We start from the raw sequence: 23,894 nt of genomic DNA, 5'->3' as shown, positions 1-23,894 counted from the left end.
GCCCACTCTCCCCTTCACTGTTTGCTATTTTTATTGAGCCACTAGCAGCAGCAATTAGACAGGCTACAACAATTTAGGGCAGAAAATGTAAGAATGTAGAACATAAAATCAGCCTTTATGCAGATGATGTGTTACTTTTTCTCCAAAATTCACAAACCAATCTCTCTGGGGTAATTGCATTAATAAATTCTTCCTCAAGTGTCTCAGATTATTCAATTAACTGGTCAAAACCTACAGTTCTTCCGATTAATTGCTCCTTCCATAATTCCTCTCCTTCCCCACTGCAATCTGGAAATATAAAATATTTAGGTATTAATGTCTCTCCTAAGCTTTCAGAATTAACTAAATTAAACCATATCCCACTTTTAAAGACAGTAGAAGGCAATCTGGCTAGATGGAAATCTTTACCCATATTACTCATGGGAAGGGTCGCTGCTATAAAAATGATGGTCTTGCCAAAAATAAACTATTTATTTTCAATGATCCCAAATAAGCCATCACAAGATTGGTTCAGATCTCTAGACTCGTATATTTCTAAATTCCTTTGGAAAGATAAACCCCCACGTATCAGCTTAAAAACACTGAAAAAGACCAAGGATAAAGGAGGATTAGATCTGCCTAACTTTAATCACTAGTTTTTAGCCAACAGGCTTCAGTTCATCTCTAGATGGTTTAAACACACCCTCTTAGATGAACCTTGGATAGATGTAGAACACTGTAATAACCTAGAAATCTCAAACATCCAACGACATGAATGCTTCAAAAGCGTCAGCATCAGCTCTTCTCTGACAGCATGGTGGGAGTTTCTAAAAATGACAGAGTCTTCATTAATCCCATGCAAACGTACACCTATCTGGAACAATCCGGACATATTACAAAACAATAATATGATAAACTTTCCAGATTGGAGTTGCAAAGGAATTAAATACTTGGAACATATATTGGAAGGAACAGACTTTATTTCGTTTGACAGACAAAATATGGGATCAACAAGAAATGATTTTTGGATTATCAACAAATTAAACCCATAGTAAAAAAGAAATTTAATCCCAGTGAAGCTGAATTACAAACACCACCAAGTGTGGTACAATTTTTTTAATCTAAAACCCCCCAAATTATTGTCTAAAATATACAGAACACTTTCTAAAATAGATGAATCAATATCCCTTGCTATTGCAAAATGGGAAGCAGATTTATCAATCAGCTTAGACCCAAATCTTTGGTCTCAGATATGCTTAAAAACCTTTCAATGGATCAGAAATCCCAGTTTGCAATTAATACAATACAAAATATTACACAGAGTGCACTATACTGGTCATAGGATGTTCAAGATGGGCTATACGCCTTCCAACAACTGCTTGCACTTGCACTGAGATGCACATCACATAATATGCTTAATTGGTAGTAGGCTTTCGAGCCTATACAGCTTGGAGTAAGACAACATGCATGAAGAGGATGATGTGGACAAAATACTCATTTGCCTAATAATTCTGCACTCCCTGTACACCGGACAATTACATCCACGCTCTTTGGTTCTGTCCACCAGTTCAGAAGTTTTGGCGTGAGATATGTGAAGACTTATCAAAGTGTCTGAAATGTAACATTCCAGCCTCCCCTTTAGTATGCTTGCTGGGCAACTTGGATGAGGTCACTGCAGAAATAAACACGTTGTTTTTACGGCCCTATGCATTGCAAAGAAAATGGTCCTCATTAACTGGAAAAATAAAAATAATCTTAATTGTAACCAATATAAAAACCCTCTAATAGATCACATTCGTCTTGATACAGCCTCTGCCATCACATTTGATCAATCCCTTTGGGCTCCATCACCTAGTGGGGGTGGGGTGTCATGGTTTGGTCCTGCCTTCGCTATTGTAGTTGATATGGGGGTAGGGACGGCCTTAGGACGTCTGGGGAGTCCCTAGGGACGTTTTCCCTGGAGGGCCTAACCCGGGGGATGTGGCCATGACCTGGTTAGGGGCTCTGGTGGCTCTTAGATGGTGTTTTTCTTGTGGCTGCTTACAGCGGAGATGGGGCAGGGTCTGTGCTGGCGGACGTTGGTTACTGGCCTGGTAGCCTGGCTGCCCCTGGGTGGGTCCGGGATGTGCTCTCCTGTGTTTTAAAGGCACTTTAGAACAGCACACAGCAACACTACATATGAGCGGGCGTAGGGAGGTTTTGGGGTCTTCACTCACCCTGCTTCTGTTAGCCATCAGGGCTGGGGGGCTGGGAGGAGGTGCTGGCCGTCAGATTGGGGTCTGGGATGCGGGCCCTCCCTGCTACTGCAGATAAGGAGGTGGTCCGCTTGCCTCCACCCCAGAGACAAGGGTAACATCTCCTGGGTCTAGGTGCGGCTTGCCCCTCTGGGGGCACCTGGACCTGGGATATAGAGTATGTTTGGGGAGTGTGACTGTCTGTGCAGTGTCTACTTGTGTCTGTCTACACGTTGGGTGAGTGCCGAGTATTTGGTTGTGTATATGGGGGTAGGAATGCATGTTTGTGTCCGCGTGCGCCTGTTCGTCTGTGTCTATATGTCAGGTTGGGTCTTAGACTCAACCTCTCTGGGTACATCTCGGGCCCTCTAAAGGACGGAGGCCTATCTCCCCTCACCACACTCCTTGCCGGTGGATGATGCCCTCAGATGTTGGTGTGTTGGTGGTTCTTGTCGACTGGGGCTGGGCGCTCATGTATGTACCGGCTCACTCCTGGTGGCCGATTGGCGGAGCCTGGCGCCTGTGGCCCGGCTGGGCTCCTACCGGGGGGTGGGGTGCCCTCAGTCCTCTGGCCTCTGGGCCTGAAGCTCGGTCCTCTCTGGCACAGCTGGCTGCTGGCAGAGCTCGCGGGCACGCCACTGCAACCCCCTCTGGCCTCTGCTCCGTAGCTGCTGGGTGACCTCTCGTTTGGGACTCTACTCGGCTCTTCCCAGGAGGGTGGCACGGTTCCCCCCCCTTTTGGTGGTCCTCCTCGGGTCCTCGTACTCTGGGGCCTCTGGCTTGTTTTTCTTTCTTTCTTCCCCCTTTCTCACCGTCTCTTCTCCCCTTTGGTTTTCTTTCTCTCCCTCTCTTTCTTTCACTCTTTCTCCCTGTCCTATCCCCCAGTCATGCCTGTCCTGTTTGTAGCAACCGAAATTAAAATAAATACATAATTATAATAAAGGTCAATCAAATGGACCAATATGGCAAGGCCATGATGATCCACTTGGTAAAATAAATCCGCTTGGCATCTTTCTTGGCCTTAAGACAACAATTCTGATGGCTAAAGATCCAAATGGGACAAAAAAAAGAAAAAAAAAGAAAAAATTGTAATATCTCTTGTTAACCAATGATTTAGCGTTTTGGACATACCATCAATTTTGTCTTTTAGGTTTTTTGATTCTCTAGTGTTGATGTCTTTGTTTAAATAAATGCCTAGATATTTGACTTTATTTTTCACTGGAATCGTCCTCATGCTATTTTCCAAACAATCATAAAGTGGCAAAAGTTCACACTTCTTTAGATTCAGACACAAGCCTGAAGCTTTAGAAAATTTTTTAATTACATTCAGTTTCTGGAACTTAATCTAACAATAACAGCTTGTTTTCACAACTCATTGTGGTGTTGTGATGTGACTGTTCAGAGAGTTCATGATAGAAAGACGTTTGCATAAGCAGAAATAGTAAACACTTATCAGTACAACTCAGTTGCATTTCATGACAATAAAACTTAAAAATCCTCTAACAAGTTCAATATCAAAAATATTTATTCCTTCGATGTCTGAATGGTTCACAATGAGGTAAGCCATTAATTGAGTGCAAAGAATAAATAATTTTGGAGAAATTGGGCAACCCCGTCGAATTCCACGGAATACGTCTATCCTAGGTGTTATGCCTGGATTGAGCGAAACATAACTATAAATCTGCTTGTAGAACAGTTTGATCACTTTGCAAAATTTGTTTCCAAATCCAAAAAGTTCTAAAGATCTAAATTAAAAATTATGGTCTATTGAATCAAATGCTTTAAAAAAAAACAGTCAATAAATAATAGTAAACTTTCTGAATTAATAACGGATCGGTAGTCAATCATATCTAATATTAATCTTATGCTATTATGAATCTGCCTTCCTTTAATAAACGCTGATTGGCACTCATCAATTAATTTGTTTAAGATGCTCTTAATCCTATTTGCATATACTAAGGCTAATAATTTGTAATCATTACATAAAAGTGTTATGGGTCTCCAATTGTGTAGCACTTGTAAATTTTTGTTTGGTTTGGGCAATAAGGTTATTAATCCTGTTTTCATTGTTGGGGATAGTTCTTCATTTTTTAAACAATCCAAAAAGCCATTAAATAACAAATCTTTCATCTCTAGACTATAGAAATAAAATTTATTTTTTCCCCCATGCTCAATCCACTTGGCTTTAGGCCTTAATCAACTACACCATATCTAGCTGGTGTTACAAAGATTGTAAGTGTTCTGACTCGTCTGCAGTCATACAAGGCTTACCACATAATACAGTGGGGCAAAAAAGTATTTAGTCAGCCACCGATTGTGCAAGTTCCCCCACTTAAAATGATGACAGAGGTCAGTAATTTGCACCAGAGGTACACTTCAACTGTGAGAGACAGAATGTGAAAAAAAATTCCATGAATCCACATTGTAGGATTTGTAAAGAATTTATTTGCAAATTAGGGTGGAAAATAAGTATTTGGTCACCTCAAACAAGGAAAATCTCTGGCTCTCACAGACCTGTAACATCTTCTGTAAGAAGCTTTTCTGTCCCCCACTTGTTACCTGTATGAATGGCACCTGTTTGAACTCATCATCTGTATAAAAGACACCTGTCCACAGCCTCAAACAGTCACACTCCAAACTCCGCCATGGCCAAGAACAAAGAGCTTTCGAAGGACACCAGGAAAAGTATTGTAGACCTGCACCAGACTGGGAAGAGTGAATCTACAATAGGCAAGCAGCTTGGTGTGAAAAAATCAACTGTGGGAGCAATCATCAGAAAATGGAAGACATACAAGACCACTGATAATCTCCCTCGATCTGGGGCTCCACGCAAGATCTCATCCCATGGGGTCAAAATGATCATGAGAACGGTGAGCAAAGATCCCAGAACCACACGGGGGGACCTGGTGAATGACCTGCAGAGAGCTGGGACCAAAGTAACAAAGGTCACCATCAGTAACACACTACAACGGCAGGGAATCAAATCCCGCAGTGCCAGACGTGTTCCGCTGCTGAAGCCAGTGCATGTCCAGGCCCGTCTGAAGTTTGCCAGAGAGCACATGGATGATACAGCAGAGGATTGGGAGAATGTCATGTGGTCAGATGAAACCAAAGTAGAACTTTTTGGTATAAACTCAACTCGTCGTGTTTGGAGGAAGACGAATACTGAGTTGTATCCCAAGAACACCATACCTACTGTGAAGCATGGGGGTGGAAACATCATGCTATGGGGCTGTTTTTCTGCCAAGGGGACAGGACGACTGATCCGTGTTAAGGACAGAATGAATGGGGCCGTGTATCGTGAGATTTTGAGCCAAAACCTCCTTCCATCAGTGAGAACTTTGAAGATGAAACGAGGCTGGGTCTTCCAACATGACAATGATCCAAAACACACCGCCTGGGCAACAAAGGAGTGGCTCCGTAAGAAGCATTTGAAAGTCCTGGAGTGGCCTAGCCAGTCTCCAGACCTCAACCCCATAGAAAATCTGTGGCGGGAGTTGAAAGTCCGTGTTGCAAACATCACTGCTCTCGAGAAGATCTGCATGGAGGAATGGGCCAAAATACCAGCTACTGTGTGTGCAAACCTGGTAAAGACCTATAGTAAACGTTTGACCTCTGTTATTGCCAACAAAGGTTATGTTACAAAGTATTGGGTTGTATTTTTGTTATTGACCAAATACTTATTTTCCACCCTGATTTACGAATAAATTCTTTACAAATCCTACCATGTGGATTCATGGATTTTTTTTTTTTCACATTCTGTCTCTCACAGTTGAAGTGTACCTCTGGTGCAAATTACTGACCTCTGTCATCATTTTAGGTGGGGGAACTTGCACAATCGGTGGCTGACTAAATACTTTTTTGCCCCACTGTATGTATGTATGTATGTATATATATGTGTATGTATATATATGTACCGTATTTTCACGACCATAAGGCGCACTTAAAAGTCTTAGATTTTCTTCAAAAAGTACGGCGCGCCCTATAGCGCAGTGCGCCCTGTGTGTTGTAATGAGGACGTAGTAGAGAACACCATGAGAACGCTAAAGGGTGAAGTGTGGCCGAGTTGGAGGAAAGACTCGAGCGGTGGATCATCGAGCAAAGAACGAGCGGGAGAAGCGTTTCGACGGTCACCATTCGGCTAAAAGCAGTTTCACTTTCACTTTTTATGAAATGGTGCCATTTTTCCATCCGGACCAGGACTACGGTAGCGCAGCAACTTCCAGCGGATTATAAGGAAAAGCTGGCCATCTTCCGCTCCTATTGCAGCAAACACATCCAGCCCAGCCACATCACTAACATGGACGAGGTCCCGCTCACTTTTGACATCCCAGTGAGTCACACTGTGGAGAAGGGGACTAGCACGGTAGCGATACGCACAACGGGGTACGAAAAGTCTTCTTTTACTGTTGTGCTTGGCACAAAGAGTGGAAGGCAGCGCCGGGCGAGTTACGCCACAATTTGCGAATGGATTGTAGATGCTTGGGCTAACATGTCTGCTGGCACTGTTGTTCGAGCTTTCGCAAAAGCCGGCATCATTTCCGAGGAGCCGCACGGCACGGAAAGTGACTCTGACGGTGAAGAAAGTGAACCTGGAATGTTTGATGGAGATTTAGCGCAGCTGTTCAATTCAGACACAGAGGATGAGGACTTCGATGGGTTTGATTGATGATAAAAATGTGAGTACCAAACTTTGTTTTGCTCCTGCTTTATTTTTAAATACGCACACTTGTATGCTTGTGTGTTGTTGATGATGATGATTACTGGTAATAAAAATGTGAGTACCGAACTCAGGTTTGCTCCCGCTTTATTTTTAAATACGCATACGGTACTTGTATGCGCCCTATGATCCAGTGCGCCTTATGTGTGTGTTAAATACAGTAACGGCACACATAACTGAGACTGCGCCTTTTAGCACAGTGCGTCTTATGGTCGTGAAAATACGGTATATATATATATATATATATATATATATATATATATATATATACACACATACATATACACTCAACAAAAATATAAACGCAACACTTTTGTTTTTGCTCCCATTCCCCATGGGATGGACGTAGAGACCTAAAATTCATTCTAGATACACAATATAACCATCCCTCCCAAACAGTGGTCACAAATCAGTCCAAATGTGTGGTAGTGGGCACATCTGCCATATTGAGATAATCCATCCCACCTCACAGGTGTGCCACATCAGGATGCTGATCTGACATCATGAGTAGTGCACAGGTGTACCTCAGACTGCCCACAACAAAAGGCCACCCTGGAATGTGCAGTTTTTTGCGCTATTGGGGATCTGGGGACCCAGAACCGGTCAGTATCTGGTGTGACCACCATTTGCCTCATGCAGTGCAACACATCGTCGCATGGAGTCTATCAGATTGTCAATTGTGGCCTGTGGAATGTTGGTCCACTCCACTTCAATGGCTGTGTGAGGTTGTTGGATATTCGTGGGAACTGGTACACGCTGTCGTATACGCCGGTCAAGCACATCCCGAACATGCTCAATGGGTGACATGTCCGGTGAGTATGCTGGCCATGCAAGAACTGGGACATTCTCAGCTGCCATCTGCCCTGAACAATGTGAACCATGATTCATCCGTGAAGCGCACACCTCTCCAACGTGCCAGACGCCATCGAATGTGAGCATTTGCCCACACAAGTCTGTTACGGCGACGAGCTGGAGTCAGGTCAAGACCCCGATGAGGACGACGGGCATGCAGTTGAGCGTCCCTGAGACGGTTTCTGACAGTTTGTGCAGAAATTGTTTGGTTGTGCAAACCAATTGTTCCAGCAGCTGTCTGGGTGGCTGGTCTCAGACGATCTTGGAGGTGAACCTGCTGGATGTGGAGGTCCTGGGCTGGTGTGGTTACATGAGGTCTGCGGTTGTGAGGCCGGTTGGATGTGCTGCCATATTCTCTGAAACGCCTGTGGAGACGGCTTATGGTTGAGAAATGAACATTCAATGCACGGGCGACAGATCTGGTTGACATTCCTGCTGTCAGCATGCCAATTGCACGCTCCCTCATTGCTTGTGGCATCTGTGGCATTTTGCTGTGAGACAAAACTGCACATTCCAGGGTGGCCTTTTGTTGTGGGCAGTCTGAGGTACACCTGTGCACTACTCATGATGTCAGATCAGCATCCTGATGTGGCACACCTGTGAGGTGGGATGGATTATCTCAATATGGCAGATGTGCCCACTACCACACATTTGGACTGATTTGTGACCACTGTTTGGGAGGGATGGTTATATTGTGTATCTGGGATGAATTTTAGGTCTCTACGTCCATCCTATGGGGAATGGGAGCAAAAACAAAAGTGTTGCGTTTATATTTTTGTTCAGTGTATATATATGTGTGTATATATAATCACTGACTTTCAGCTTGTTGTGTTTGTGGATATATGACTGACTTTACTTATTAAACATTCGCACATAAATAAGTGACGTCATATTCAGTACTTTTGACAGTTCACTCTTCGGCCGCTCCATCTTATTAGAGAAATTCCACATACATAAATGTAAATTTCAAAACTCAACCCCATCATTTAATTTGTTTTTGATTGAAATTGAATATTACTCAAACTCTCTTAAATTAACTTCCAATAAAAAAGGTTTATCATTGATTGAAATTCATTCAGAAATGTTTAACGAATGAGCTGTCACAACTTTCAAGTACAAAGTTGTTATGAAGTCTGTCACATTCCCCCCCTTTTTTTCTTTTCTATCCTTTATTTATTTATCCTTCTTATTTCATTGTACTGTATATTGTTACTCTTATTTGCCTTGTATGTCTACTGTACAAACTGAACTGGAATGCCTGACTGTTCGCTTTATGATTTCAATAAAGTTTGGAAATAAATAAGAAACCTCTTCGGCCACTCCCTTCTGCCGTATTTTGCGGCACACTTCTCCACACCCACCGCCGCGCTATGAATTGTGGGATATATGGGACCACGAAGCGTGCACCGGACCACGCTTGATATTTGGGGAAATCGACGGCGCATTTGGAGTATGCATTTGAAGTACACTTCAAATTGGGACAGCCGTCGTCGCGTGGCGGTGACATAACCGCACTTAAAATGCGTACTTCAAGCGTGCAGTCTCTTAATTGGGACACAGCCTATGTCCTCTGCCTCAGCCATTTTTCTTATTTCCCTGTCCTTATCACCACTAGAGGGTTGTATTTCATTTTATGTACTGGTTATGGCAGAGGTAGGTACAGGGTTATTTAAGGTCAAGGGTAATTCTGTCCAGGTGTTGCTGATGAGAAGGGGCAAACCATTTCCTACTGTGCTTAGTCCAGTTACTTGTTGTCTGTGTTTAAATGGAAATTTAAATGGATGTTGCAAAGGAAATAAAAGTCCCCTTAGGCCCCCTCCTTGATTCAGAGTCTTTCCCTTGTCATGTAAATGGTCTCCTTGACTCTGGTCTCAAACAGGCGTTCCTCCCTGTCCAGGATGTGTACTTGTGTTCCTGGAGGACAGGCGGGTCCACGGACCAGTCCACAGCTGAACACCGTACTTGGGTTCAACTTCCAGTGAAACTGAGGCCACAGCTCAGGACAATAGAAGATTGAAAAATGCTGCCTGGTCTAATGGGTCTCAATCTCTGCAACGTTCGGCTTTCAGAATTTGTCTTAAACAGCATAAAAGCATGGATCCATCCCACCTTGCATCAGGAAAACGTTGATGAACTCTGAGCAAATGAAACCACAACTTTAAAAAAATGAATTCCCAAAATTAATTGTTTCGACATCTTAAACACAAAATCATAAGTTTTAATACCTACAGCAAGTTTAAGGAAAAATACAAGATTTTAAAGATGTTTCAAATTTTTCTCAAATATAAAACAGCAGATGGAACTTACATGCATCTTTTATGGAATTGTCTAAAAATATCTAAATTCTGGCTCTGCATCAACAAGGAAATGAACTTGATACTAAACTGTAAGATCTGTAAAGATCCGGGTCAATTCTTACCACAGTTGCTGCCTCTGAATAAAAATCTGGACAAAAGAGATCCACATTATTAAATAAGCTTACGTTTAATGTCAGGAGATGTGTTATTGAACTGGATTACGGAGCAGCCCCCTACTGTAACTCAGTGTTACAAGGAAACTTCATAACTTTCAGGTCAGATTTTAAATAAGCTGCAGGAACCCTGTTCAGTGTGAGTGGAGAGCAGCCAAGTCTCCTCCTCTGATAAACCTCCATCTGTGCCACTGAAAACAGTTCATCTGACTGACTGTAAACATGTTTCCATTTGTCACTTCAGCCTTTACTCTGAAATACAGGAAATGAAATCACAGCTCAAAATTCTTCATCCAACTGCTGGAACAAAGCGAACCACTCGACATGAACACTGAAGCAGAACAGTTTAGAAACCTTAAAATGAGACTAGGGAACCATTTTCATTCATAGTTGCCTCATCAGATCTTTACAGGAGATTCACTCTGAACTCTGTGGAGTCTGATCTCAAGGGTTTTGAGTCTGACCCTGAAACCAGAGGATCTTTCTGTCTCTTTAGATTCACTGTGATCCAGTGATGGGAGTGATTTCAGCCCTGAGTGATCACGCTGATGTTTGCACAGAGCAGACAATGAGGTGAATGTTTGGGCACATTGGTAACAGTGAAACAGTTTTTTAGTAACGTGGGATCGTTTGTGTTTGGAGTATGAACTGAGATTCCTGAAGCTCTTGTCACACTGGTCACAGCTGTAGTTTCCTTCCATGTGTGTATGTTCATGATAGTTACGATTAGCTGATTGTGAGAAGCTTTTGTCACAGTATCTGCACTTGTATGGTTTCTCTCCTGTGTGGACTTGTGTGTTTTAAGCCCACTTGCAGTAATGAAAGATGACACTGATCACAGATGTGCTTTTTTGTCCCACTGTGAATGAGTTCATGTCGTTTTAATCCACTTGATGTGGTGAAGCTTCTCCCACATTCTTTGCAGTATTTCAGTTCTTCTCCAGTGTGTCTACGTTGATGTGTTTTTAAGGTGTATTGGTGCCCCTCAGGGGTGTGTTCTGAGCCCTCTGCTATACACCCTCTTCACCCATGACTGTATTTCCTCCTGCGCGTCCAATCTCATTGTTAAGTTTGCCGATGACACCACAGTGCTCGGACTTATATCCAACAACGATGAGACAAACTACAGGACAGAGGTGCAACAACTAGAGTCATGGTGCCACGACAATAACTTGGTCTTAAACACCAAAAAGACCAAGGAGATCATTGTAGATTTCCGGAGGAAGGGTCATAACAACCATCTGCCTCTCTTCATTGGCAGTGAGGCGGTGGAGAGGGTGAGCAGTTTTAAATTCTTGGGGGTAACTGTGACCGAGGACCTGTCCTGGGGCAACCATATCACCTTAGTTGTACGGAAGGCCCAACAGCGCCTCTACTACCTGAGGAGACTGCGGAGCGCACACATTCCCAGATCTCTGATGTTGAACTTCTACAACTGTGCCATCAGCAGCGTCCTGACGCATGGATTTCTAGTGTGGCTCCCCAGCTGCACCAAGGCCAACCAGCAAGCACTCCAGCGGGTGGTGAAAGAAGCTGGCAGAATTATTGGAACAATTCTGCCAGAGATTAGTAATATCTTCCCCACTCGCTGTCTGAAGGTGCACAGTATCCTGCGGGACCAACATCACCCTGCGCGCCACCTTTTCCACCTGCTGCCCTCAGGGAGAAGGTACAGGTCTATACAGGCCAGAACATCCAGACTGGCCAACAGCCTGTATCCACAGGCTGTGAGGCTCCTGAATTCTGCCCCCCTCCCCTCTCTGCCCCCCTCTCACGGACAATAACCATATCCAACTTCTTAATAGCACTGAACTGGTTTGCATTGGTGCATTATATCTTTATTCTCTCTTCCCCCCCTTCTTTCTTAAATAGACAACCATCATATCTCACAGTACAATAATATTGAACGGGTTGCATTGTTGCATTTTGTCATGTTTCTCAGTTCTTTGTCTGAATGTCCTATGAACATTACCTGTCTTGTTCTCATGTTGTTGCTAAGGATTGTCTCATTGCACTGAAGTTACACTGGGTTAAATATTTACACTTGGGTTTTAACCCTTTAACACCTACCATAGAACCAAGTCCGCCAGAGCTTATATTATATTTTTACATGCTGTGGAGCCATTTTTGGGAGCATTTCAAGTTGCTATATATCAATACAACCATTATAGCCCAGATTTTAATAATATGTATTCATTAAGTGCATAGTAATTACATAAATTGCAAAAAAAGTGCAATAAACTACAAAAAAATTGAAAATCGTTTTTGATTTTTTAACATATATTTGTAGTTAGAGAAATTTAAGAGGCTTATCCCTCAAAACTGTAAATACAAAAAAGTTGCACAAAATAGTTTCCCACCACAGGAAATTTATTTTGAGTGTCTTCATAGTTTTATTTTTGAAATACACCAATTTTTATACACTGCAGGAAAAACGAAAATAAATATTATAGTGCAAATTTGCAAAAAAGCAGCATATGCATCAAAATAAACTATTTCCAGGAGTGCAATATGAGTCCTAAGCATCCCAGAAACGACACAGAAAGTCATAAAGTCAAAGATAACTTTTAAAAAAAGAGCAGTATAGGCCCTGAGGCCCTGATCGCAAAAAAGACTACATTTCTGCGAAAATGACGTCACTTCCGGTTTCGGCCAGGTAATGGCGGAAATGCAAAAGTTCGCGCTGACGTCTATTCCAACGTAGGAAGTGTTTTGAACAGCTGATCGGACCGGCAAAGCGTGTTTCTGGAATATTATGTTTTTGTTCCTGCAAGTGCTTTTTATGCAGTTTTTGCTAAGCTTTATGTGGAAGGAAACCGTGACCTAGGACAAGCTGATGGCATAAGATGTAAGTACAACTCCTCCGGTTTCATATGCAAAAAAAAATTTTGCGCTAGCTTACGTGGTTGCAGAGCTACTGGGATTTAAAAATAGTTACGCATAACAGAGCGTTCCCGCTCCGATCGGCTCTAAAGGGTTAAGGGGTTTTTTTTGTTTTTTTTTTTGTTTTTTTTTTACGGGTGTACGGAAGCCCCAAACGCAATTTCATTGTTCTTTGACAATGACAATAAATAAATACTTGACTACTTGACTTGACTTAACTGCAATTTTTTCCACAAAGGTCACAACGAAAGTCTTTCCCACCACCACAGTGATGACAGGGTTGAGAACTGGATCCATCTGTGTCGCTCTGCTTCTAAACAAAGACACAAAGACAGTGTAAGTCAGTCCTTCAACACTTTTATCCTGAACATCGCCTGAAATAAAGAGCAAATAAAAAACAAACAAAAATCATAACTGAAATGAAAATCTGAATAATCACTCAGAGCTGCTTTTTCATGTAGTAGAATTGACGAAACATCAGAATCAGTGAGCTGCAAGCCTTCAGCCCCGACCGTGTCCGTGCTGTCGGGTGAGAAAGGCGACATCTCACTGATTCTGATCTGCGGGTCGGCGCTTTGTGTTTACGTCTTTGTGCAGAATCCGTGTACCTGCTCTCATTTACTGTTTGGTGGTTGTCAAAATTTTGTGAGGTTTCACCTGAGATTCGGGCATGTCGAGCAAAATAAAATTATATTAAAAAAATCGATTCAGAATTTTAATGAATTGATGTCACGTTATCCAAGCCAGAATTGATTTTAATCAGTAAATTGATTATCAAAACCCACCCCTAGCTGAGACAGTTTAATGAGCATAATTGTTCCAAACAGTCAGGCTAAAATGACAAGTTAAAAATATAAATACATACCTCACAGTAACTGCACTTGGAGAGTCTCTTTCTGGTGTGGATCTGTTGGTGTACTCTCGGGTAATGTGGAGCTTTATAAGGTCTCTCCTCAGTGTGGGTAAACATGTGGCGTTGGAACTGTTTGTTGGTTATAAACTGTTTGCCACATTGATCACAGCAGTACACATCATGTCTGGTGTGAATGCGTAGGTGTGTATTTCGGTTCCCTAACCGGCTGAAGGTTTTCCCACAGATGTCACAGCTGTATGCCTTAATTCCAGAGTGGGTAACTAGATGACTCTGTAAGTGGCCACTTTGAGCAAAAGCTCTTCCACACTGATCACAGGTGTACGCTTTAACTCCACTGTGGATGAGTTGGTGGTTTTTTAGGGAATCCTTCCTGGAAAAAGACTTTCCACACAAGTCACAGCTGAATGGTCTCTCTCCAGTGTGGATGACCTGATGATGTTTCAGGTGACACTTGGAAATAAAACCCTTCCCACACTCATCACAGGTGTATGTTTTCTCTCTCTTTCTTCTGTGAGGTTTGTCGGCCTCCTGAGAGCGCTGACTTCTCGCTCCATGTTGGTCCTGCAGTGACAGAGATACAAACAGAGGCAGTGAGTGAAATGCAGTCGTGGAACAAACTCAACCTTCAAACTCCCTCCATTAACACTAGTTTTAAACCTGAAGGTGGAGTGTGGCACCAAACACCTTAAAGGCATCTTATCCCCACCTGCTGGTAGTTCTAACACATTACATCCAACCTGGTGTTAAAAATAATTCATGACTGTTCAAACACTCTAAAATAGTCTTTTCCTTATTTTCCTTACTTTTACTCCCCACAGAAAAAAAGACTTTCTACTCATTATATTTTCAAAATAGACTTTTTACTTTTGGTTTCAAACTCAAACTGATTTGAGCCTGAAAATTAACACATGAAATAATCCTGATCGTGTACTAATCACCAGGGTGTGAAACATAAAAAGAGATGAAAGAGGCAAAACTGTGAGTCATAGTCAGGAGTTAAAGTGAGACGTTGTTCTTCTTTCTTTTTTGCACAGCACCTGAACAAACAGGTAATTTCAAATGCAGCGTTTCTATCAACAAACATCAGCAAACACACAAACTGTTTGTGTGCAGTTTGTCTCACAGTGTGTTGCTGGCTAAAGGTCCAGCTGCTGCACATCACAGGGAGAGAAAAGAAAGAGAGCTAACTTCACTCAGAGATGGAGAAAGATAAGACACACAGGACAGGAGAGGAAGAAGAGAGGTTAGATTTAAAGGGAAGGACTGCTCAGTGGGATTTGATCAACTGGAGATTAAAGCTTACATGTAAGTCCTCATGTGTTGAAATCAGATATTGGGTCTGTACTAGAGATGGCACGATACCACTTTGTTATGTCCGATACCGATATCATAAATTTGGATATCTGTCGATATGAATCTGATATAGTGACAGGGGATTTCTTTAAATCACCCTGTAATTCTTCAGCTAAGACACCTGAGTTAGAAAACACAAAGACTGCAGTCGTATTTACACGCGTGGGCAGTCACTTCTGAGATCTGCGAATCTGCGATCTGCCTGCGTGGTACATTTATACATGTCTGTGTGTGTGTGTGTGTGTGTGTACAAAAATAACAACGTCACTCAGAGCAACAGAATCAGCACATACACACTTAAGATTATAGTTTCACTTCTGTAAAAAACATGCTCTGCAAACCTGCAGTTTCCTGTCTACACTTTGTACAGAGTGTACTAAAAGCAACGGGTTCTTTCCCTTTTCTACATTTGTACTCAAAAAACAGGAAATGGTTCAGTAGCTGGATAAATTCATCACAAGGTTATTGGGTGAAAAGTCACATAGACGTTTAGCACATTTCATGAAGCTGATCAAATTATATGAAAACAAACATCTCTTGACATATAGTGTGTTTTTAATCAATAAAGCTGTTTTTTTAAATATCTTGCTGCTTTTTGTATAAGTTCATGCTCAAGTAAAAACAACAACAAAAAAACAAAAAAAAAAACTAAAGCTATTCTGTTATACCTGTATGCAAAAAATACACTGCACCCAAAATATTTCATAGTTCAGCAATACTGACCAATCTAATGAATGTAAACCTACTCCATCCTCCCTATTCTGGTATTTTAAAGAGTAAGCAACCTAACTAATAGGGCTCTAAAACTCCCAGCAAAAAAAAACAAAAACAAAAGGCAACCACCCACCCTCCACCTCATGATACTTGCAAGGAAATCAATTATTTTTCAAGAACATTTAAATAGATTCAACATCTTCAACAGATTTGCAGACTGCACAGATGGGACCTTCCCAAAGGAAAAAGTAGTATAGCTTACTAGGGTATATTAGACTTGATAGTTACTATATACAGTAATGAACTTCTATACATTTTACATCAGATTAAAACTTTGGGTGTAAGCTTCGTATAATTATTTATTAAAAGCTAGACATTTTAAATGAGAATATGAAAGAAAAATATGTCTTTGTGCCCCCTTTTCCCTGTTAATGCCCTATCGGCCCCCCTGGCTAAACTTTGCTAGATCAGCCCCTGCACAGTTACCAGCGTCAGCTACGTAGAAAAAGATCCTGGTGTAGAACGTAAATAAATTCTAACAACAGCTTATCAAGCTTAAACGTGCTGCAGTTGTTCAGCCGCTGGTTTCCTCTTTCTGGTGCGAAGTGGGCCAAAAACAAACAAGAGAGACGGACTCGCGACAGAAAAGCCGATCAGCTGATCATTAAGCAGTTTCATGATTGAAGTAGCAGCAGGAGAGGGAGAGAGAGAGAAGAGGCAGTCGCTCCATATATCGGTTGTTAAGCTTAACGCTGGAATGCTTTACAAACATTCAGAGATGAACTTACACACTTGCTTTACTTCTCTCGGGGATAACTTCCTCGGAGATGAAATGCCGGATTGGTAGCAAGGCTCCAAATGCTCAAACAGACTGCAGACAGGTCCCGCACGCCACAACCACTTTATCACGTGATGCATACTGCTGCCACGTGCTACGGTTATGAGCCGAGTTACGCCATGTCGCAAGTTTTGTGAAGTGCTTTTTTGATATTTAATGGATCAGATTACATTTTTTATTTCTCTCCGATATCCGATCCAGTAATTTACGTCAGTATAAGACAGATACATAATATCGGATTGGTCCATCTCTAGTCTGTACATATGATTTTATGTCTTTTTTTCAGATTATGAAACTTGCTGCAAAACAATCTGAGGCAGATTAACTGTGCCGCCTCAGATGCAGCCTTTTCATGCAGTAGAATTGTTAACATGCTAACACAGTTTAATGAGCAGAGTTGTTCCAAACAGTCAGGCTAAAATGACAAGATAAAAACATAAATACATACCTCACAGTAACTGCGCTTCGAGAGTCTCTTTCTGGTGTGGACCTGTTGGTGTCGTCTCAGGTAACGTGGAGCTTTAAAAGTCTTCTCACACAGGTCACATTTATGAGGTCTCTCCTCAGTGTGGGTAAACATGTGTTGTTGTAACTGCTGGTTTCTTGTAAAGTGTTTACCACACTGATCACAGCAGTACACATCATGTCCGGTGTGAATGCGTAGGTGTGTATTTCTGCTCACAATCAGGCTGAAAGTTTTTCCACAGATGTCACAGCTGTATGCTTTAATTCCAGAGTGGGTAACTAGATGAGCCTTTAAGTTGCTACTGTCAGTAAAAGCTCTGCCACACTGATCACAGGTGTACGCTTTAACTCCACTGTGGATGACTTGGTGTCTCTTTAGGGAATCCTTCCTGGGAAAAGTCTTTCCACACAAGTCACAGCTGTATGCTTTAACTCCAGTGTGGATGACCTGATGCTGCTTCAGTTTATCCTTCTCAGTAAAATCCTTCCCACAATCGTCACAGGTGTGTTTTTTCTCTCCCTTTCTTCTGTGAGGTTTGTCGGCCTCCTGAGAGCGCTGACTTCTCGCTCCATGTTGGTCCTGCAGTGACAGAGATACAAACAGAGGCAGTGAGTGAAATGCAGTCGTGGAACAAACTCAACCTTCAAACTCCCTCCATTAACACTAGTTTTAAACCTGAAGGTGGAGCGTGGCACCAAACACCTTAAAGGTCTCTTATCCCCACCTGCTGGTAGTAGAAACAAATTACATCCAACCTGGTTTTAAAATAATTCATGACTGTTCAAACACTCTAAAATATTTTTGACTTTTTTTTTTTACTTTTACTCCTCAAACAAAAAAGACTTTCTACTCATTACATTTTCAAAACAGTCTTTTTTACTTTTGGTTTGAGAAATTTGAGGGGAGTTATTTCATCACTAAGGGCATCAAACATCAAACTGATTTGAGCCTGAAAATAACACATGAAAGACAATCCTGATCGTGTACTAATCACCAGGGTATGAAACATAAAAAGAGATGAAAGAGGCAAAACTGTGAGTCATAGTCAGGAGTTAAAGTGAGACGTTGTTCTTCTTTCTTTTTTGCACAGCACCTGAACAAACAGGTAATTTCAAATGCAGCGTTTCTATCAACAAACATCAGCAAACACACAAACTGTTTGTGTGCAGTTTGTCTCACAGTGTGTTGCTGGCTAAAGGTCCAGCTGCTGCACATCACAGGGAGAGAAAAGAAAGAGAGCTAACTTCACTCAGAGATGGAGAAAGATAAGACACACAGGACAGGAGAGGAAGAAGAGAGGTTAGATTTAAAGGGAAGGACTGCTCAGTGGGATTTGATCAACTGGAGATTAAAGCTTACATGTAAGTCCTCATGTGTTGAAATCAGATATTGGGTCTGTACATGTGACACGTTTTTTTTTTTTTCAGATTATGAAACATGCTGCAAAACAATCTGAGGCAGATTAACTGTGCCGCCTTGATGCAGCCTTTTCCAGGCAGTAGAATTGCTAACATGCTAACACAGTTTAATTTGCGGAGTTGTTCCAAACAGTCAGGCTAAAATGACAAGATAACAATATAAATACATACCTCACAGTAACTGCGCTTGTAGAGTCTCTTTCTGGTGTGGATCTTTTGGTGTCGTCTCAGGTAATGTGGAGATTTAAAAGTCTTCTCACACAGGTCACATTTATAAGGTCTCTCCTCAGTGTGGGTAAACATGTGGCGTTGTAACTGCATGTTGGTTATAAACCGTTTGCCACACTGATCACAGCAGTACACATCATGTCCGGTGTGAATGCGTAGATGTGTATTTCGGTGCCCTATCTGACTGAAGGTTTTCCCACAGATGTCACAGCTGTATGCCTTAATTCCAGAGTGGGTAACTAGATGCCTCTGTAAGTGGCCACTTTGAGTAAAAGCTCTGCCACACTGATCACAGCTGTACGCTTTAACTCCACTGTGGATGAGTTGGTGGTTTTTTAGGGAATCCTTCCTGGGAAAAGTCTTTCCACACAAGTCACAGCTGAACGGTTTCTCTCCAGTGTGGATGATCTGATGATGTTTTAGATTAGACTTCAGAGTAAATCCCATCCCACACTCGTCACAGGTGTGTTTTTTCTCTCCCTTTCTTCTGTGAGGTTTGTCGGCCTCCTGAGAGCGCTGACTTCTCGCTCCATGTTGGTCCTGCAGTGACAGAGATACAAACAGAGGCAGTGAGTGAAATGCAGTCGTGGAACAAACTCAACCTTCAAACTCCCTCCATTAACACTAGTTTTAAACCTGAAGGTGGAGTGTGGCACCAAACACCTTAAAGGTCTCTTATCCCCACCTGCTGGTAGTTCTAACACATTACATCCAACCTGCTGTTAAAAATAATTCATGACTGTTCAAACACTCTAAAATATTTTTTCCTTATTTTCCTTAGTTTTACTTCCCACAGAAAAAAAAACAAACACTTTCTACTCATTATATTATCAAAACAGACTTTTTACTTTTGGTTTCAAACATCAAACCAATTTGAGCCTGAAAAGTAACACATGAAAGACAATCCTGATCGTGTACTAATCACCAGGGTATGAAACATAAAAAGAGATGAAAGACGCAAAACTGTGAGTCATAGTCAGGAGTTAAAGTGAGATGTTGTTCTTCTTTCTTTTTTGCACAGCACCTGAACAAACAGGTAATTTCAAATGCAGCGTTTCTATCAACAAACATCAGCAAAATTCAGTTGTGTACATCCACAGAGAGCAGCAGGTCAGCTGATCACAGCCTGTACTTGAAGAAAATCTACTGGAGCTCTCAACAGAAATTATTGTGAGCTGTGATTCTTTTCCCCACGCTGAGCCACTACAGCTGATTTTAGGGTTCCCACCTGCTCAATCCCACTTTAACCTCTTCCCTGCTCATGTTCCTGTTTAGAGGCAAAGTCACGCTCTACAATGTAGGCAACAGAAAATACACATATGTTTTATTTTCCTTCATTTTCTAATTAACTGATTCAAACAGAAAACCTTTATTAGAAATAAATAGTTTGTACTTCATTTACTAATCTTATTTTATTATTACATTAATAAAGCACAAGGTTCAGTTAACTTTGGATAAAAACATGTGGTTAAAATGTTCTTCAAGGAGCTACTTTTACTTTCTTACTCTGATTACATTTCAGAGCCTGTACTTTTTCACTGTTACTTAAGTAAAGAAGTTGAATGAATACTTTTACTGAAGTATTTTTTAACACTAATATCTGTACTTAAGTATAGAGTAAAGAGAGTTTGAAGAGTTTCATAATAATTTCCCACTCTACAGAGCGCAGCTGACAGCTTCTGTCTGATATCGGGCTGCTGTTGTGGTGCTATGAACGTGTATTTTTGGGGATGATGAAAAAATGTTTTGTCTATTTGATTAATAAATATTTTTTATGAATAAACCTTCCTTATTTTAACATGTGCTGTGGTCTCTAAAAAACAACATAATATGCAACACAGTCATATAACCGGTTGGGAGGATGAGAGTTTTAGACGTGACTGATTATTTGGTGAAACTGTGATATTTTCCTCACCTCCTGTGTTGAGCTCATTGTTTCCTCTGTAGTGACTCAGCTGAGTCCAGATGGCTGAAAATGTTCCTCTGCTGCTCCGTCAGACTCTTCTCCTCCTGCTGATCAGCTGGGACACAAAACAGATCTTTGTTAGGCTCCACACTGCACTGAAGAGTCAAAGTGTCTCATATGTTCATCTGACAACACAAAGTACAAATTTCACTCTGATTGCTTGTAGAAATCTTGTGAGACGTGTTGTGCTGCAAAGTGAGGAAACTCTCTCACTCACTTATACTTCAGGAGGAACTTTGTGACATTGGCTCTAATATTCTAAGCAGCCCTTTACTATGACAGGGCCAGAAAGTCCTATTTGAAGGTTTGGGAGAAGGACCATGTTAAAGGTGGATTGGGGTTTATACACTTTGTTATGATACAGGTAAGGCTGTAAGAGCCTGAGAAGGTGTCCTGAATGAACCTCTAAAACCAGTTTTCAGCTAACGACTCTGCTTCAGTCTGGAAAACAGCAACTACAAGTTTAAAGACTCCATCAACAATTCACACCCAGCAACAGCCTGAACAGCTCCTCCTGTGGTTTCCACAAACAGGGACAGACCTGTTACTCCCCCACCCCACACTTTCCACACCTTCAGCCCCCCAGTCCCACCACCTCCGCCATTCCCCAACAACCAATGATTAAAGCTCATTGATCAAATGCTGTGATTGCAGCAACTCACTCACTGTTGTCGGGATGAAATATTATTTACTGTTACTGTTCATAATCATTATTATTATTGTTGCATCATTTATGATTTATCATTATCACTTCATTGACACATTTATTGAAACTTTTGATGTTATGTTAAAGTCTGTATTTCAGGTGTTAGTATAACTACATTATAATCTTATATACACATATAAGCTCGGTCAAGTTAATTAATGGTTTGAAGCTACAGCCGGCGCGAGTTCGACTGATCTATGGAGCAAAGCTCAAGTTGAAAGAATTGCCCTACATGTTTACAGTACAATTTACCACATATTGAAGGCTGGTGTGTATGCTCAGCAGCCTGCTGCATTGAAGTTTGCCTGGTAACAGATGACTCAAACGGAGTCAGGAAGTATACTTCTAAAATGTCTTTGTTTGTTGAGTGAGGTCATGTACTGAGGTTAAAACACAGACATAAGTCGGCCTGCACACATACATAGTAGACTTGTGTTGCTTGTAAACGGCATGCTCATGTTCTGTTCTGAAGTGCAGAGGGAGTGGAATAACAGGCAGCATCTGGAGGAACAGAGGAAGTAGCTGTTCTTTTTTAGAATATGTCCTCGCTGGAGTTACTGGAACATGCATCTGCGGTGACGCATATTACAAGTATAAATATCACACCCACCTATTGTAGATCGAGGCTGATGTTTTGCAGAGCCCATCTTCACCACATATATGTGTTTTAATAAAATCATTTGTGTTGACCCACTATGGACTTTCAGTCGTATGTCTCTTCTCAAATTCGAACCACAACACTGTGAACGGTAACCATGGCCATTGATTAATGAGCTTTGATCAGTGGTTTCAGTGCTTTCCTTCCTGCTTTGACTGCAGCTGTGTTTGACACAGGAAGACATTTTTACATTCTTCATGATTATACTTTATTCTTTTTGGGGGAAGTGCAGCTTTAAACCTTCACATGATTCAAGTCAACCCAACAAATCAATCTGAACGATCACAGGTGGGAAAAACTTCTGTAGATAAAATGAAATCAAACCCAACATTCAATCCACAACATGATTAAAAACACGATTTCACCAAATCACCAGGAGCTGCACATTAACCAACACAATATATTTTATTCTCTGTGCTTTCAAATATGAACACTGTTTACTTTCATCTCTGTTTCATTAGTTTTTGTTAACATCTTCCTGTGCATCACTTTACAGCAGCCACACTCATTAAAATGAGACTTTGTAGGAGTTCACTTCCTCTCATGTGTTCATCCACAGCAGCTGGACAAACTTATTGTGACCCTGATACTGCAGCAGATCGCTCTCATCCATTTCCTGTTATCACTTCAAATAGAAATGAGGCTGTAGAGGTTTGGTGCAGGCAGAAAAACAGCTGCAGGGACAATGAAAAGACTTTTCTGCTCCAACTTCTCCCAGCATGCTGAGCTAATGGTTAGTTGGTGTTTTTCTCCAAACACTCTCTCACTCTTCTCTCAACGTGTTCACAATAAACTGTGAACAGACACCGAGGAGAGCAGCAGAAGACCTCATTCAGGAGCTAAACTCAACATGAACTGAACTCACAGTAAAGTTAGCTCGGTGCTTACCTTTAGATGAGCCCACAAACCGAGAGAAACTCCGCGATGAAGCTGCAACTCTTTCCAAACACAGGAAACAGATCAGGGAGCAGAGACCCACGTGGTTCACGCTGATCTCAGCTACGATCCAGGAGACAAGGGTGGGCAGATCGATGCAGATATCGATCCAAACGCTGGTTTAGTATGTTTTATCATCTAAATTCACTCTTTTACTTGCTTTAGATGAGAGAATAGCTCCGTCTGTCATCCCGGAAGGCGCTTCCTCTTCTTTACATCGTTTATTGGCGGTTGTCAAACAACAAAATTGTGCTTTACCGCCACCAACTGGTGTGGAGTGTGAACTGGCACGTCGACCCTCAAATGCACACAAACAATTTTCTGTGTTTTAAAAACTGGAATAAGGCCTGATCACTTTCACTTCTTAAGTACTTTTGCAGTAAAACAATAAGATCCAGTTTCAGTTTTGTGTTTATGTTTTGGATCAGTCGCCTTCTCACAGTGTAATATTTCCTCTTCTCTCTGATCACCCAGAGATGTGGTGCAGAATATGCCATGAAAATCATTTGTTTGAAGCCAGCTCACCTCCTGCAACCACTTTTCCGAGAATACGTGCTTCTTTTGCAGTTCAGACTACTTCTGACATTTCTGTGGAGGAA

At 41.7% G+C, this 23,894-nt stretch overlaps 1 protein-coding gene and 1 pseudogene across 3 annotated transcripts in view; both read right to left on the bottom strand.

Moving 5' to 3' along the window:
* Positions 1-23,508, bottom strand: part of LOC146567618 (uncharacterized) — a 29,305-nt gene extending 5,797 nt beyond the window's left edge. For 2 of the 3 annotated variants that reach the window (XM_085287552.1, XM_085287553.1), the window contains exons 1-6: positions 23,248-23,508; positions 20,945-21,050; positions 18,973-19,569; positions 17,366-17,962; positions 14,004-14,573; positions 13,358-13,451 (exon numbers count right to left, since the gene is read on the bottom strand). In XM_085287552.1, coding sequence (XP_085143678.1) covers positions 13,358-13,451; positions 14,004-14,573; positions 17,366-17,962; positions 18,973-19,569; positions 20,945-20,962 — 1,876 coding nt within the window. In that variant the 5' untranslated portion in view covers positions 20,963-21,050; positions 23,248-23,508. The remainder of the gene's footprint in view (positions 1-13,357; positions 13,452-14,003; positions 14,574-17,365; positions 17,963-18,972; positions 19,570-20,944; positions 21,051-23,247) is intronic. The other variant, XM_085287555.1, reaches the window with a different exon arrangement.
* LOC146567619 (zinc finger X-chromosomal protein-like) lies at positions 9,985-11,278 on the bottom strand (annotated as a pseudogene).
* Positions 23,509-23,894: the final 386 nt, after the last annotated feature.

The sequence above is a fragment of the Mchenga conophoros genome, linkage group LG9 (assembly GCF_057382185.1).
Source record: "Mchenga conophoros isolate Kocher_MC1m ecotype Shallow Benthic linkage group LG9, M_conophoros_male_GT1.1, whole genome shotgun sequence".
In the NCBI taxonomy this organism is placed as follows: Eukaryota; Metazoa; Chordata; class Actinopteri; order Cichliformes; family Cichlidae; genus Mchenga; species Mchenga conophoros.
This window is presented reverse-complemented; position numbering and strand designations above follow the sequence as displayed.